The following is a 17,291-nucleotide window of genomic DNA, read 5'->3' on the forward strand; positions in this document are numbered from 1 at the left end:
ACAGGGATTAAAAATAAGCTAGAATACAAGTGTATTAGGAATGGGAAAATATAACTCCCACCCCATCTCCACCAATAACTAGTGATGAGATTTTAGGAAAATGATTTTGTTTCTCTGGACTTCATTCTATTCAGTGGCAAACTTACAGATCCTGAAATCAGAAGTGTAGATTTTTTTTCCTAGTATAACATGTTGCCACCTAGCTGTAGTTACGATAATTAAAACTCAAGATTATGACTCAGATGCAACATTTCTCAGCAAATCACTGTGGACTATTAAAGTTCACCTTCAATCATAAACATAGTAGTATTATGTAATATTCATCTATTCCATCCATAATGCAACAGCAACCACTGCTAAACTTACTGAAATTCAGTGAGACTGAAAAAGAAATGCCAATAATGATGGTACAGAATGTATCTCAGAACATTCATTTACGTATCACTGCATTTAACATGTTCACTGGCTACTGCACACAATGCTTCAAACATTCTTATCCATAAAATTTTTTAGAAGGACTAAGTTTAAACTAGGTAGGCACAGAAGTTAAAATAATGTGTATTTTCATTGGTTTATTCAAGGGAAAAAATTATTAGCAAAGACTAGTTAAAATCACATTGAGGAACAGGAATCCTTGTTATAAACTTCGATTATACTAACATTTGTTTTCCTAAAATTTTATTTCCTATAGTCTCAATAAATGTATTATTTAGAAACTGGTCTGATATACATAATTACAGAAAAGAAACAGATAGCAAGTGGCTTAAAAGTATCCCCTATCACAATGACTTTTCTTTTTTAAGGATTAAGATTGTTAGAAGCCTTTAGCTACACCATAAAAATTATTTAATCTCTCAAAACAGTTATTTTTCAGAATTTCTGTCACTCTCATATCCCTAAATAAGGAGGGGTCAAAGAAAGAAACTGTTATTTATGCCCATGTTTTAAAAACAGAATCATGATCGACCTCATGAGTAAAGATTTAATAAATACTGACAAACTGTCATTTAGTAATTAATGGTATCTAACCCAACACTCTAAAAAGAAAATGTGACAATAAAAATTGCAACTTACAACACAACTCACAAAAATTAGTCTTCGAAATACCTAAAGATGCATACCTCTGTGTCCAGGAATTGATATAAGTAAATATTTTGAGAGTATGTTCCTTTCTGAGCTGCAGTCCATCACCACCTTCTACATCTGATACTGAAATAAAAAAGAAATTTTAAAATTATGAATAATGCTAAACCAGTATTAAAGCCAATAGTTCAAAATAAAGTCAAGAGTTACAAATGCAAACATTTCAGATAATCATTCTTTTGCTTCCAAAGAAAATAAGTCTACTTTTAATTAATAACTCATATGAGCTTAAGAACAGATTTTTGACAGATGTAAGGGGTGGGGGGGGGGGCGGTGAGACTTCGCCACTTATTCTGGGATTATCTCTCATCTCCAAAAGCACCCTTCTGTTGTGATGCTGAGGCTGGGACCATGCAAGCTACATTTTTCATTTCCAGCTGTCTTCTGTTAAGATCTTGTTCCTCCAGTGCCTATAGAAGAAGGCAGGAGGAGAGACCAAGGACTTGTCAGCTTGCTGTATCTGAAAGCAGTAGCACTGATTCTAGCCTCCAGCTTAGTATTCCAAGAACCAGTCTCATGGCACTCCTCTCAGGTGTATCAGCAGTAGCCACAGAGCATACCTTCCTTGAAGTCATAGCTTCCTTCACATGGCCTTCCTCTTTTGATATGAGAAGCTTGAGAACATTCAGTTCTCATTAAAAGACCATTTCCCCAAATAATAAAAATTGAACATAATCATTCTCATAATTCCATCATTTTAATGCCTTTTACCTTCTTTGGTTAGTCCACACAGCTTTACAAAGTAGAAAACATAAGGGTCTTTGAAGCCACTAAAGCAATTATTATGTATGTATAAGAAAGCATTTTTGAGGCTTATCAGCTTTTTCACTGTTTCTTTATATGTTGCTAGTGTCTTCTCTTTAATCCCAAGAAATCTTGCCTGGATTTCTGCATCACATTATTGTGAGGAGGAGAAATCCCCTATGAAGCAGTAAGATGTCCCACTATACTAATATATTTCCTGTGCCAAATACGTATGAGGTTAGTTTACATTTAAAACACACACACACACCCCTTCTACTTAATCAGACTATATACATAATGTTAAGACTTACAGCACACTTCCTCAATTCAGCTATAAAAATGCTGGTAAGCTGAACTAGGAGGTTGGAAGATTCCTCTCTGGTAATACTGATTAACCAAGAAGGGGTTTAAAAAAAATTACCTCGGCCAAGGAGAAAAGGAAAAGGCGTAAGGCTAAAATATATGTGAAACAGTCACAAGGTAGTAACACCTACACCCAAGACCAGGCTTTTAGGACCTAGATCACATCTGAGGCCCTGTAAGCCATAGACACTACTGACCATCAGGGAGAAGACTCGGGCAACAAAGCCTAGCAACTAGGACAGAATAAGATAAAGTGGGGGCCTAAGATGAAGCAACCACTAAAAACCACCTCTGGCATCGTATGATTTCAGCAAGGTGAAGAAGGGATCACAGTATGCCCTGTCAGTTTTCCTTCCCCAGCCTTAAGAGTGCCTAAAAACACAGGGAAGACTGGCTACAACCATCATATCCCTCTTTAACAAAAAACACACAGGACACACATTCTGAAAAAAGTTTGTGTGGTCAGAAAACCATCCTCACCAGAGGCCCGCCTGGCAGCCTAACTGCTAAACAACAAAAACTTTCCATCTCATTCCATCCAACCCAGAACCAGAAAGGCAAGGGAAGGACATTTCATCAGACTAGAGTTCTCCAAACACACAGCTATCATCATACTCAATAGTGAAAGCCCGAAAGCTCTTCCTCTAAGATCAGGACCAAGATAAGGTGGCCACGTTCATAACTTCTATTCAACATAGTATTGGAAATTCTAGTCAGAGCAATTCAGTGAGGAAAAAAAATGGAAAGAATTCAAGTTACCTCTGTCCGCAGATAACACGAACCAACAGAAAACCCTAAGGATTACACAAAAAGAACTGTTAGAACTAATAGCCTGTAATCCCAGCACTTTAGAAGGCCAAGGCAGGCAGATCGCTTGAGCTTAGGAGGTCAAGACCAGCCTGAGCAGCATAGTGAAACCCCATCTCTACCAAAAATATAAACAATTAGCCAGGCACGGTGGTGCACACCTCTGGTCCCAGCTACTCAGGAGGCTGAGGCGGAAGGATTACTTGAACCTGGAAGGTTAAGGCTGCAGCGAGCCGAAAAAAATCAGTGGCTCCCATTAAACTGCAGTTTGGATTTCAGCATTCCAACCTGGGTAACAGAGTGAGACCCCCTCTCAAAGACAAACAAACAAAAAACTAATAAATGAATTCAACAAAGTTACACGATACAAATTCAAAACACAAAAAGCAGACACACTTTTGTCTTTTTAAATTTTTGGTTTTTTGAGACAGTCTCACTCTTTTGCCCAGGCTGGAGTGCAGTGATACAATCTTGTCTCACCGCAGCAGCTGCCTCCCTGGTTCAAGCAATTCTCCTGCCTCAGCCTCCTGAGTAGCTGGGATTACAGGCGTCCCACCACGCCTGGCTAGTTTTGTATTTTGTAGAGATGGGGTTTCACCATGATGGCCAGGCCGGTCTCAAACTCCTGATCGTAAGTAATCCACCCACCTCAGCCTCCCAAAGTGCTGGGATTACAAGTCAGATGCATTTCTAATACACTAACAATGAACAATTTAAAAAGGAAATATTTTTAAAATTACATTTGAGTCAGCATCAAAAAGAAAAATAAAAAGGAACAAGGAGGCAAAAGACTTGTTAACAATGAAAACTACAAAATGTTGCTAAAAGGAATTAAAGAAGATGCAAATAAATGGAAAGAAATCCCACATTCATGGGTTGGAAGACATTATATTGTTAAATATCGACACTACCTAAATTGATTTATGAATTAAAAGCAATCCCTATCAAAATCCCCAGTGAGGCCCAGCAGCTCACACCTCCGATCCTAGTGCTTTGGTAGGTCGAGGCAGGAAGACTGCTTGAGGTCAGGAATTCAAGACCAGCCTGGGCAACACAGCAAGGCACCATCTCTCAAAAAATATATTTTTTAAAAAATTAGCCAGGCATGGTGGCACACGCCTATAGTTCTAGCTACTCAGGACACTAAGGATAAGGTGGGAGAATGGCTTAAGCCCAGGAGTTCAACACTATAGTGAGATACGATCATGCCACTGCACTCCAGCATGGGTGACAGGGCAAAATACTGTCTCTTAAAAAACAAACAACAAAAATAAATAAGTGTTCACAAGTTATGTGGAACTGGAACCATTGTGTACTCTTGCTGGGAATATAAAATGTTGCAGCTGCTGTGGAAAACAGTATGACAGTTCCTTGAAAAATTAGCAACAATTACCATATGATCCAGCAACCCCCACTGGTGAGCATATATACTGAAATGAATTGAAAGCATCATCTCCAAGAGATCTTTGCACCCTTATGTTCATAGCAGCATTATCTACAACAGCTAAGAGTTCAAAGCAACCCCAACGTCTACCAACGGAAGAATGGATAAACAAAAAGTGGTATGTACATACAATGCAGTATCATCCGTCCTTAAAAAGAAAATCCTGTTATACAGTACAATACAGATGAACCTTAAGGACATTAAACGAAGTGAAATAAGTCAGTCATGAAAAGATATAAACAGTTATGCATTGCTTGATGATTAAAGACAATGGTACATTCTGAAAAACATGTGACTGCATAGTTGAACAAACATCACAGATTATACTTACACAAACCTAGATGGTATAGGCTACTACACTACATGCCTCTACTATATGGTGTATAAATATCCCATTGCTTCTAGGCTACAAACCTGTATGGCATGTAACTGTAATTAATACTCTAGGCAACTATAACACGATGGTAAGTATTTGTGTATCTAAACACATTTAAGCATAGAAAATGTACAGTAAAAATACAGTATTATAACCTTAGGACCACTGTCCTACACTAGGTCCATCATTGACCAAAACATCGTTACTGGGTGCATGACTGTACTTGTACAATTCAAGTGGTATGAAGTATTTAAAGTAGCCAAATTCACAGAAACAAAGGAGAAGGGTGGTTGCCCAGAACTGGATTTCAGTTCTGTCACGTGAAAAAGTTATAAGAGATTTGTTGCCCAAGAATGCTAACATTTCTAACACTACTCAATGATATACATAAAAATGATTAAGAAAAGACATTTTTGGCCGGGCGCGGTGGCTCAAGCCTGTAATCCCAGCACTTTGGGAGGCCGAGACGGGCGGATCACGAGGTCAGGAGATTGAGACCATCCTGGCTAACATGGTGAAACCCCGTCTCTACTAAAAATACAAAAACTAGCCGGGCGAGGTGGCGGGCGCCTGTAGTCCCAGCTACTCGGGAGGCTGAGGCAGGAGAATGGCGTAAACCCGGGAGGCGCAGCTTGCAGTGAGCTGAGATCCGGCCACTGCACTCCAGCCTGGGCGACAGAGCGAGACTCCGTCTCAAAATAAAAAAAAAGAAAAGACAAGACATTTTTGGTTCATATCTATAATCCCAATACTTTGGCAGGCCAAGGCAAGAGGATCGCTTGAGCCCAAAAATTCAACACCAGCCTGGGCAACATGGCAAGACCCCTTCTCTATTTAAAAAAAAAAAAAAAAAACTAAATTTCATGTTCTATACTTTTTTACCACAATTAAAAATTTTTGCAATTATTCTTTAAAGGAGTTAGGGAAATCCAAACTGCAGTTTAATGGAAGCCACTGAATTTTTTTTGAGAGGGAGTCTCACTCTATCCCCCAGGGTAGAGTGCAATGGTGCGATCTAGACTCACTGCAACCTCTACCTCCCAGGTTCAAGTGATTCTCCTGCTGAGTAGCTGGGATTACAAGTGCATACCACCATGCCAGGCTAATTTTTGTATTTTTAGTAGAGACGGGGTTTCACCATGTTGGCCAGGCTGGTCTCAAACTCCTGACCTCGTGATCCACCCACCTCAGCCTCCTGGGATTACAGGTGTGAGCCACTGCGCCTAGCTCCCACTGATTTTTTAGACTGAAAACAGGTGGCAGGCAGAGCAAGAACAGAAGGCTCCACTGATCATGCCCAAGCCCCCACCAACAAAGATACCAAATTACCAACTACATAGAAAAATCACCTTCATAAAAAACAAAAATCAGGTGAGTACTCACAGTACCTGGTTTTAACTGCATATCACTGAAAGAGGCAACACAGAAACAGACCTCAATTAGCAACTATACACACTTCCTGTTCCCCCATCCAGTAGCAAAGGCCTGGTGCCTAGAGCCTCTCGGTGCTGGGGGAGGGAGAACGCAGCAATTCCAAGCCATTGAACTCAGTGCTGTCCTGTTAAAAGCAGAAAGGAAAACCAGACCAAATTGAGGTGACACAGACCCAGGGAGGGAGCATTTAAACCAACCCTAAGGCAGAGGGCAATTGCCGATCCCAGGGGTCCCAACGTGAGTTCCCACCAGCCTCACCACGGTGGGCTACAGCACTCCATGTTTCCAAGTAAACTTTTCGGCAGTCTAAGCCGTAAGGACTACAACTCTTATCCGATTCCCAGTAATGAACGAACTGGGCCCCAAAACAGTAGAGGTGGTGGGAAGGGGGATGGGAAGCAGGGAATGAAACATACTGAGACACCAGGTGGGGCTGCCAGTGGAGTGTTGGCCATCACCCCTTCTCCTAGACAGGCTGCAGAGCTCAGGGCTCCAAGAAAGATGCCTTCCCTCTATCTTGCACCTTGGATACCAGCTCAGCCACAGCGAGACAGGGCACCGCTCAGAGTCATGAGGTCCCCATTCAGGGCCCTAGCTCCCAGACATTTCTACACACACCCTGGGCCAGAAGACAGGACCTGACAGCATTCATCACCTAACCGAAGAGCCCCTGGGCCCTGAATAACCGATAGCGATATCCAAGTACTACATTGAGGGCCTCAGGTAAGCCTCTGAGACTTGCTGGCTTCAGTGAGATTCAGCACATTACCAGCAGTGGTGGCTATGGGGCAAAACTCCTACTTGAGAAAAGCAGAGGGAAAGAGTAAAGGGGATTTTGTCTTACAGCTTAGGTACTAGCACAAACACAGCCGGGTAGAGCACCAGCGGATTCTTGGGTATCCGTAATTCTAAGACCTGACTCAAATGGCATTTCCGGACCTGCCCTGGGCCACAGGGGAGCCCACTGCCCTGAAGGGTGAGTCCCAGGTGACAAAGCATTCACGACAAGCTGACTTCAGAGACACTGGGCCTTAGGGGAACATCGGTGATAGCCTGGCAGTACTCCTTGTGGCCTGGAGGTGGCGGTGGCTATGAGGTGAAGTTCCTCTGCTTTTAGAAAAAGGGGCGGGCGCGGTGGCTCAAGCCTGTAATCCCAGCACTTTGGGAGGCCGAGACGGGCGGATCACGAGGTCAGGAGATCGAGACCATCCTGGCTAACACGGTGAAACCCCGTCTCTAGTAAAAAATACAAAAAACTAGCCGGGCGTGGTGGCGGCGCCTGTAGTCCCAGCTACTCGGGAGGCTGAGGCAGGAGAATGGCGTGAACCTGGGAGGCAGAGCTTGCAGTGAGCCGAGATCCGGTCACTGGACTCCAGCCTGGGAGACAGCGAGACTCCGCCTCAAAAAAAAAAAGAAAAGAAAAAGGAAGGAAGAGTGAGAAGTACCTCGTCTTGTGGTTTGAATGCCAGCTTAGCCACAATACAAGAGTATTGCTCTAGTCCCTTAACTCCCAGACAACAAACCTCTGGACCCACCTGGGTCTAGACACCTTGCTGCCCTGAAGGAAGAATGCAGGTCTGGCTGGCTTTGCCAACTGCTGATTGCACAGCACCAGGGCCTTGAGCAAACAAGGGAGGTAGCCAGAGTGCAGTTACAGAAGGCCTAGGGTGAGATCCAGCACAATCCTAATTTCAAGACTGACTCAGCACAGTCACGGTGGTCACAGGGGTGCTTGTGTCACTCACTCCAACCCTAGCTTTAGGTGGCTCATAACAGAGAGACTGTGTTTGGGATAAAGTAAGGAAAGAGAACAAGAGTCTCAGCCCGGTAATCCACAGAATTACCCAGATCTTGTCCAAGACCATCAAGGTGGTACCTGTATGAGTCTGCAAGAACCACAGAATTACTGGGCTTGGGGTACCCCCTAAAGCAGATACAGCTTAGATCACAATACCCAAGTTCTTTCAAATACCTAGAAAGCCTTCCCAAGAACAGCTTCAAATAAGGCCAGACAGTGAAGCCTACAATAAATGCCTAACTCTTCAACACCCAGACACTCAAGAACATCTACTAGAATCAACACCATCCAGGAAAACATAACCTCACCAAATGAACTAAATAAGTCTTCAGGGACCAATCCTGGAGAAACAGATATGTGACCTTTCAGACAGGGAATTCAAAACAGCCGTGTTGAGGAAACTCAAAGAAATTCAAGATAACATAGAAGGAATACAGAATGCTAGCAGATAACTTTAACGAAGATTAAAACATGTAAAAAGACTCCAGCAGAAATTCTGGAGCTGAAAAATGCAATTGGCATACTAAAAAAAGCATCAGTCTTTTGCAGCAGAATTGATGACAGAGAAGTAAGAATTACTGAGTTCAAACACAGGCTATTTGAAAACACACAAGTCAGAGGAGACAAAAGAAAAAGGAATTTCTGAAAATGAAGCATGCCTACGAGATCTAGAAAATAGCCTCAAAAGGGCAAATCTAAAGAATTTTTGGTGGCCAGGCGCAGTGACTGATGCCTGTAATCCCAGCACTTTGGGAGACTGAGGCAAGTGGCTCACCTGAGGGTCACGAGTTTGAGACCAGCCTGGCCAACATAGTGTAACCCCGTCTCTACTAAAAATACAAAAGAAACTAGCCAGGCATGGCGGCACGTGCCTGTAGTCCCAGCTACTTGGGAGGCTGAGGCAGAAGAATCGCTTGAACCCAGGAAGCAGAGGTTGCAGTGAGCCGAGATCGCACCACTGCACTCCAGCCTGAGCAACAAGAGCAAAACTTTGTCTCAAAAAAAAAAAAATCTCCCAGATATTAAATGAATAAAGGCAAAAATGTTATTTTTGAGTACATGATTTCCTAATGATTCTCAAAAAAAACAATGCAAATGTTAAATCACTCACTGAAAACTGGTTAACAAAGGGAAAAATCCGCCATTTATCCTGACTTTCACGTAAAAATAGTAAATGAAAGTAATGAAACAGGTAATAAAAGCAAGTTTCTCCTGATACAGATAGTTCACCTAATCAAAGAAAAAAGTGACAGGATTAGTTTTGTAACTGTTAATGTAATAAAAGCCCTAGGCAATGGCTGCTTGCATTACAAAACAAGCATAACTATGACATTAAGTGACACTCCAACCTACCCCATGGAGGAACACAACACAATCTATGAAACAGTCTTGACAAGAAATTTAACCTGAATCTGATCAAGCCTCTAGATCTAATAATAAAAGTATGGAAATAGAAATGACAAACCATATTAAATAATTGCACAAGGATAAAATCTGCAAAATCCAGATGGGAAATCCTATGCACTAAATAAGCCATGGAATGAGCAGCTTCTGTAACAAATAAAAAGGCAGAAAGAGGGGAACCTAGAAATTAAAACAGACTTAGGAAAAAAACATGCTATGCCAATTCAGAGGTAACTCCTAGGAAGTGAGGCTTGAAAACAAAGAGAAAAGAATTATGTATTAAAACAGTAATAATAACCAACAGAGACATCAATGGCTACGAACTACAGGGCAGCCAGAATTCACAGAATTAGTCCAGACAGGTAGCCAACAAACAAAACACAAAGAGCAAAACAAAATAATAACTTTACTCACACTAGAAACAAACCAAATTTTCATTAGAGTGGATTGAGTTTAAAAATAAATAAATAAATAAATAAAAAGGACGCACTTCGGGAGGCCAAGGCAGGAGGACTGCTTAAGGCTAGGAGTTCTAGAACAGCCTGGGCAATGGTATAAGACACTATCTCTACAAAGCAAATTTTAAAATTAGCTGGGTGTGGCAGCATGCGCCTTTGGTCCCAGCTATCCAGGAGGCTGAGGTGAATGGGTTGCTTAAGCCCAAGCAGTCAAGGCTGCAGTGAGCCGTAATGGCACCACATTTGACAGGTAACAGAGTGAGACTACCTCAAAAAAAAAAGTTATCGTATATATGCCAACATATGGAATTCTATTCAACAATAAAAAGAAACCGACTACTGATGCACCAACAATTAGCAACATAGATGACTTCTAACCATATGCTAAGTAAAAAGAATACCAACCAGATGTAAGTAGTACATAAAGTTTATTTCCAGCTGGGCACAGTGGCTCATGTCTGTAATCCCAGCACTTCGGGAGCCTGAGGCAGGCAGATCACCTGAGGTCAGGAGTTCAAGACGAGTTTGGCCAACATGGTAAAACTGGTAAAACCCCATCTCCACTAAAATTTTGTATTTGTAAAAATACAAAAATTAGGCTAAGCGCAGTGGCTCACGCCTGTAATCCCAGCAATTTGGGGGGCCGAGGCGAGTAGATCACGAGGTCAGGAGATGAAGACCATCCTGGCTAACATGGTGAACCCCGTCTCTACTAAAAATACAAAAAATTAGCTGGGCGTGGTGGTGAGCACCTGTATTCCCAGCTACTCGGGAGGCTGAGGCAGGAGAATGGCATGAGCCCAGGAGGCGGAGCTTGCAGTGAGCCTAAATCATGCCACTGCACTCCAGCCTGGGCGACAGAGCGAGACTCCATCAAAAAAATACAAAAACTAGCCAGGCACGTTAGTACATGCCTGTAATCCCAGCTACTCAGGAGGCTGAGGCAGGAGAATCACTTGAACCCAGGAGGCAGAGGTTGCAATGAGCCAGGATCGTGCCATTGCACTCCAGTCTGGGTGGCAGAGGAAGACTGCCTCAAAAAACAGTAATAATAATAAAATAAATTTAAAAATAAAGCTTACGTGACAAAGCACATCAGCAGTTACGACAATGCAGACTTGGTGGTGGGGCTGATTAAAAAGAGGCATGAGGAATAATTGGGCGATGGAAATGTTCGATTGTGGTGGTTCTTACATGAGTGTATATTTGTCAAAATGAATAAAAACATACCCTTACAATAGACTAACCTTATTGTATGTAAATTAGATAACAATTTAGTTGATTTAATTTTTTAAAATCAGCAATTCTAATATGTCTCATGTGAATCTTGATTCAAATTGTGAAGGAAAAGTTAGAATTTTTTTAAATTGAGAATATAAGGGAACTTGAATGCCAACTATTTCATATTAAGAAATTACTCTTTGGGAGACCGAGGCAAGAGATCCCTTGAGGCCAGGAGTTCAAGACCACACTGGGAAACCCCTTCGCTACAAAAAATAAAATAATTAACTGGGCATGGTAGTGCAAGCCTGTAATCTCAGCTACTTGGGAGGCTGAGAAGAGAGGATCACTTGAGCCCAGGAGTTTGAGGCTCATAGTGCGCTATGATCGTGCGCCCCTACACTGAAGCCTGGGCAACAAGACCCTTACTCTTTAAAAAAAAGAAAAATGGAAAAGAAATGAAACGAAAAAAGAAGAAAACTAAAGAAATTTATACAACTAGACACTAGAAAGGGTAGAGAAGAGGAATGTAGGGAAAGACTGGTTAATGAACAGAGAATTATACCTAGCCAGGAGGAATATATTGTACTGTTTTATAGTACTGCAGGATGATTTTTTTGTTGCTATTGTTCTTTGGAGCTTTATCAGGTTTTTGTTTGTTTAGAGAAGAGATTCAGCTGTCACTCAGGCTGGAGTACAGTGGCACAATCGCAGGTCAGGTCACTGCAGCCTGGACCTCCTGGGCTCTAACAATCCCCTTGCCTCAGCCTCCCAAGTAGCTGAGACTACAGGCGCATTTCACCACATCCAACTAATTATTATTTAAACTTTTTTTTTTGTTTTTGTTTTTTTTTTTGAGACGGAATCTCACTCTGTCGCCCAGGCTGGAGTGTGATGGCAAGATCTTGGCTCACTGCAAGCTCTGCCTCCTGGGTTCACGCCATTCTCCTGCCTCAGCCTCCTAGGTAGCTGGAACTACAGGTGCCCGCCGCCACACCCGGCTAATTTTTTGTATTTTTAGTAGAGACGGGGTTTCACCGTGTTAGCCAGGATGGTCTCGATCTCCTGACCTCATGATCCGCCCGTCTCGGCCTCCCAAAGTGCTGGGATTACAGGCGTGAGCCACCACGCCCGGCTCTATTTAAACTTTTTTAGAGACAGAGTCTTGCTGTACTGCCCACACTGGTCTTTAACTCCTGGCCTCAAGTGGTCCTTCTGCCTCAGCCACCCAAAGCACTGGAGTTATATACGAGTCACTGGCCCTGGCTTTAGGATTACTATAGTTAATAACTTTTTCGGTATTTTTAAATAGCTAACAGAGGCCAGGCATGGTGGCTCACACCTGTAATCCCAGCACTCTGGGAGGCCAAGGCAGGTGGAACATCTGAGGGTAGGAGTTCGAGACCAGTCTGGCCAACATGGTGAAACTTCATCTCTACTAAAAATGCAAAACCTTAGCCGGGCATGGTGGTGGGTGCCTGTAATCCCAGCTACTTGGGAGGCTGAGACAGGAGAATCAGTTGAACCTGGGAGGTGGAGGTTGCAGTGAGCTGAAATAGCACCATTGCACTCCAGCCTGGGCAACAAGAACAAGACTCCATCTCAAAAAAAACAGATAAATAAATAGCAGAGAATTTTGAGTGTTCCCAACACAAAGAATGATAAATGTTTGAGATAACAGTAATTACCCCAGTTCGATCATTACACACCATATAAAGGTACTGAAATAGCATGCTGTACCCTATAAATATGTGTAAGAATTACATGTCAATTTAAAATAACAAAAAACAGGACATGGCCAGGGGTAGCAGCTCACGCCTGTAATCACAGCACTTTGGGAGGCCAACGCAGGATTTGCTTGGGCCCAGGTGTTTGAGACCAGCCCGGGCAACGTAGCAAGACCCCGCTGTTTTTCAATTAAAAAAAAGACATGGAATGTGGTGACATTTTCTTGTAATCCTAGCACTTTGAGCTGCCAAGGTGGGCAGATGGCTTGAATTCAGGCGTTCAAGACCAGCCTGGACAACATGGCAAAGCCCCATCTCTACAAAAAAAAGAAAAAGACAAAAATTAGCTGGGCATAGTATCCCGTACCTATAGTCCTAGCTACTCGGGAAGCTGAGGTGGGCAGACAGCTGCAGTGAGCCAAGATCATGCCACTGCACTCCAGCCTAGGCGACAGAGTGAGACCTTGTCTCATAAATACATAAACAAAGCTGGGCACAGTGGTGTGTGTCTGTGTGTGTCTCTAGTTCCAACTATTCAGGAGGCTTAGGTGAGAGGATTGTTTGAGCTCAAGAGTTCTAGGCCAGCCTGGGCAACAGAGCAAGACCCCATCTTTAAAAATAAAATTTAAAAATGTTAAATGGTTATTTTAATATATTTAAATATATACAGATAATATATAACACCTGGATTTACTTCAAACTAATCCAGTGGGTGGGAGAGACAAAATGAATAAGGCACAGGTGAAAAAATTACCCATGAGTTGATAAATGTTGACTGGGTGATGGGTACATAGTGTTCACCGCCCATAAACTTTTTGCACCTGACTCTAGATATCTAAAATTTTCTACAATGACCACAGAACTGAAAAATAAGACTACATACCACATAGCCAGAAACAAGGGTGAAAATAAGACAATAAAACCGAAGATTAAGATATTAGTTGTAATAGGTAATACATTCAAGGGATTAGATGACAAGCTGAAGAATTTCAGCAAAGCTATGAAGAATATTAAAAAATCAGGGAGACTGACTAGAGACACCTGGCGTTCATCCTACACCAAGAAAGGACAACGGTTAACAAATAAACAGCTAAGATCTGACAGGCGTGTCAGAGAGACCATCTGAGTGCAGTTGGGGAATGGAGACACACCAGTTGGTGACAAAGTCCAGGAAGGCAGTATGGAAGCATCCAGCCTCTGCAGTCCCATCTCCCCTTGCCCAGATGGGATTTGCCTGCAGTCAGCAGAGACTTCCTGATGCAGGGAAAAGGCAAGCAGAAGATCCCTTACCAGCACTCCCATTACCACCACAAACACCTACAATCCTTATAAGAGGCAAATCCGGCCAGGTGCAGTGGCTCATGCCTGTAATCCCAGCACTTCGAGAAGCCAAGGCAGGCTGATCACTTGAGGTCATGAGTTCAAGACCACCTTGGCCAAGAAGGTGAAACCCCATCTCTACTAAAAATATAAAAATATACGGGTGTGGTGGTTGGTGCCTGTAATCCCAGCTACTCAGGAGGCTGAGGCAGGAGAATCGCTTGAACCCAGGAGGCAGAGGTTGCAGTGAGCCAAGATCGCGCCACTGCACTCCAGCCTGGGCAACAGAGTGAGACTCCATCTCAAAAAAAATAAATAAAATAAAAAGGAGAATCCCACAGTCCTTGCAAGCCCTAGGCCCAATTTAAAAAACTGCTAGAAATCCACACAGCTGCACTGCCTAAATCAGGAGCACAAGGAATGTGCTCCCTGACCCCCATCTACCCCCAGTGAAACAAGCTGTGGCAGTGTGACACCATCTTGAAACCAGAGCCATTCCTGGAGTGCACCCTTTCTGGGGACCAGTAGCCACTGCACCTCTGCAGCACTTCAGCTCCATCTTCATTATACCAAGGCCGCACATGTGAATGAATGCCACAACTATAGCTTCAACTTTGGTCCTGCACAGCAGGGAAAACCAACTCCCACAACCAGATCACACTTCAAGCCAAAGGAATAGTCTGACAGTCCCATCCAGGACAAACCTGCCCATAAGCCAACCAAGCCACTATAAACTCTCTCCAAAGTAGTAGAGGCCCCCAAGCCAAAGAGCATGTGATACACCCCAACGTTAGTGAAGCAGCCATGCACCCTTACTCAGTGCCTAGGAAAAAGGCTCCTAGCACCTCTGCTCCATGTAGACATCCTTCTGGCCTCCCCAATGACCCTGCGCCCCCAATAAGAGCCTCAGACACATTACCGCAGGTCACCCCGATAGGCATCCCCCCGGGCTAACCAGGCAGCCAAGAGTCCACATCCCAGTCCTAAGAAACAGCCCAATGGGCAACCCCCGGCAGTTACACTTAGGCTGGCTGAGCAGTTGTGCACCTGTGTCCCAGACCTGAGAAACCACACCATGGGCCACTCCTGGCATGCACAACATCCAGCCAACTGAGCAACCACATGCCTGTACTCCTGGCCAGAGTAACAGTCCTGTGGCCTCAACCCCAGCAAGCCAGACCCCAAGTTGGCCAACTCGCCATATGCATACATGTGTCCCTGATTTGAGAAACAGCCCAATAAGCCAACCCCCCTGGCAAAGCTGCACTACAGTCACCACACACTCCCTCATCCTAGGCTGCTAAGAAACTCTCAAATGTCACTAGTACAGATTATAGATAAAGAAACTACATGGAGACTACATTACTGCGTCCACATAGAACCAAGGTCAACACACTCCACTGATCCAAGATCCACTAATATAAATTAAGTCTTTCCCTATAACATTTACTCCATGAAATTGGAAGGGGGGATGTTTCCAACAATGTGTAGAAACAATGTAGAAATCAACAGAGAAAAAAGAAACATGACATCTTCAAAGGAAAACAGTAATTTTCCAGTAATAGACCCCAATCATAAAGAAATACATAAAATGCCAGAAAAAGAACTCAAAATAACAATCTTAAGGAAACTCAGGAGGTACAAGAGAATACAGGTAAGAACTTTAATGAAATAAGGAAAATAATTCATGAGTTTAATGAGAAATTCAACAAAGAGGCCAGGCACAGCAGCTCACACGTATAATCTCAGCACTTTGGGAGGCCAAAGCAGGAGGATTGCTTAACGCCAGGAGTTCAAAACCAGCCTGGGCAATGTGGTGAGACCCCATCTCTACAAAAAATATAAAAATTAGCTGGGCATGGTGGTGCACGCTTATAGTCCCAGCTACTCAGGAGGCTGAGGTGGGCCAATCACCTGAGCCCAGGAAGTCAAGGCTGCAATGAGCTTTAATTGTGCCACTGTACTCTACCTAGCCTGGGCAACAGAGTGAGACTTTGTCTCAAAAAAGCAAACAAACAAAAAAAAAGAACTCTAAAAGCAGCAAAAGAAAAGCATCAAGTCTCACGTAAAAGTATCTCCTTTAGACTAACAGATTCCTCAGCAGAATCCTTACAAGCAAGGAATGAATAGGACTAACAGATTCAAAGTACTAAAAGAAAAACAAAAAAAAAAACAGTGAATCAAGATTATACCCAGCAAAGCTGTCCTGCAGAAACGCAAGAGAAATAAACCTTCACCAACAAGGAAAAACTGAGGCAATACGTCATCAGTAGACTGCCTTATAAGAAATGCCCAAGAATTTCACATCTGGAAGAGCAAGCAAGGAACAAAGGATACATAATGTAATAACTAGAAAACAATAAAACGGCAGGAGTAAGTCCTCACCTATAAATAATACCTTGAGCATAAATGATTTAAATTCCTCCATCTAAAAGTTATACATTGGCCATGCGTGGTGGCTCATGCCTGTAATCCCAACACTTTGAGAGGCCACAACGGGCAGATCACTTGAGGTCAGGAGTTCGAGACCAGCCTGGCCAATATGGTAAAACCTCGTCTCTACTAAAATACAAAAATTAGCCAGGCACGGTGGCATGCACCTGTAATCCCAGCCACTCGGGAGGCTGAGGCAGCAGAATCGCTTGAACCTGGGAGGCGGAGGTTGCAGTAAACCAAGATCACTCTATTGCACTCCAGGTTGGGTGACAAAGTGAGTCCATCTCAAAAAATTAAATAGATAACAGAAGTTACAGACAGAACAACGACAACAAAAAATTCAACAATATGCTGTCAACAAGACACTAACATCATCTTTAAAATCACCCACAGAGCCTGGCCAACATGACAAAACCCCGTCTATACTAAAAATACAAAAAAACTGGCTGGGCGCAGTGGCTCATGCCTGTAATCTTAGCTACTCGGGAATCTGAGGTACGAGAATCGCTTGAACCTGGGAGGAAGAGGTTGCAGTGAGTCAAGATTGTGCCAGCCTGTGCAACAGAACAAAACTCTGTCCCAACAAAATAAAGTCACACACAGACTAAAAGTGAAA

At 43.0% G+C, this 17,291-nt stretch overlaps 1 protein-coding gene across 5 annotated transcripts in view; it reads right to left on the reverse strand.

Moving 5' to 3' along the window:
* Window positions 1-17,291, reverse strand: part of USP34 (ubiquitin specific peptidase 34) — a 288,549-nt gene that overhangs the window by 233,171 nt on the left and 38,087 nt on the right. For all 5 annotated transcript variants that reach the window (XR_004443955.1, XR_004443956.1, XM_033239152.1 and 2 more), the window contains exon 2: window positions 1,122-1,209. Coding sequence is in view for 3 of the 5 variants with exons in the window: in XM_033239152.1 (XP_033095043.1) it covers window positions 1,122-1,209 (88 nt within the window). In the remaining 2 variants the exon portion in view is untranslated. The remainder of the gene's footprint in view (window positions 1-1,121; window positions 1,210-17,291) is intronic.

Source organism: Trachypithecus francoisi, unplaced genomic scaffold, assembly GCF_009764315.1.
Source record: "Trachypithecus francoisi isolate TF-2019V2 unplaced genomic scaffold, Tfra_2.0 Lachesis_group17, whole genome shotgun sequence".
Lineage (NCBI taxonomy): Eukaryota > Metazoa > Chordata > Mammalia > Primates > Cercopithecidae > Trachypithecus > Trachypithecus francoisi.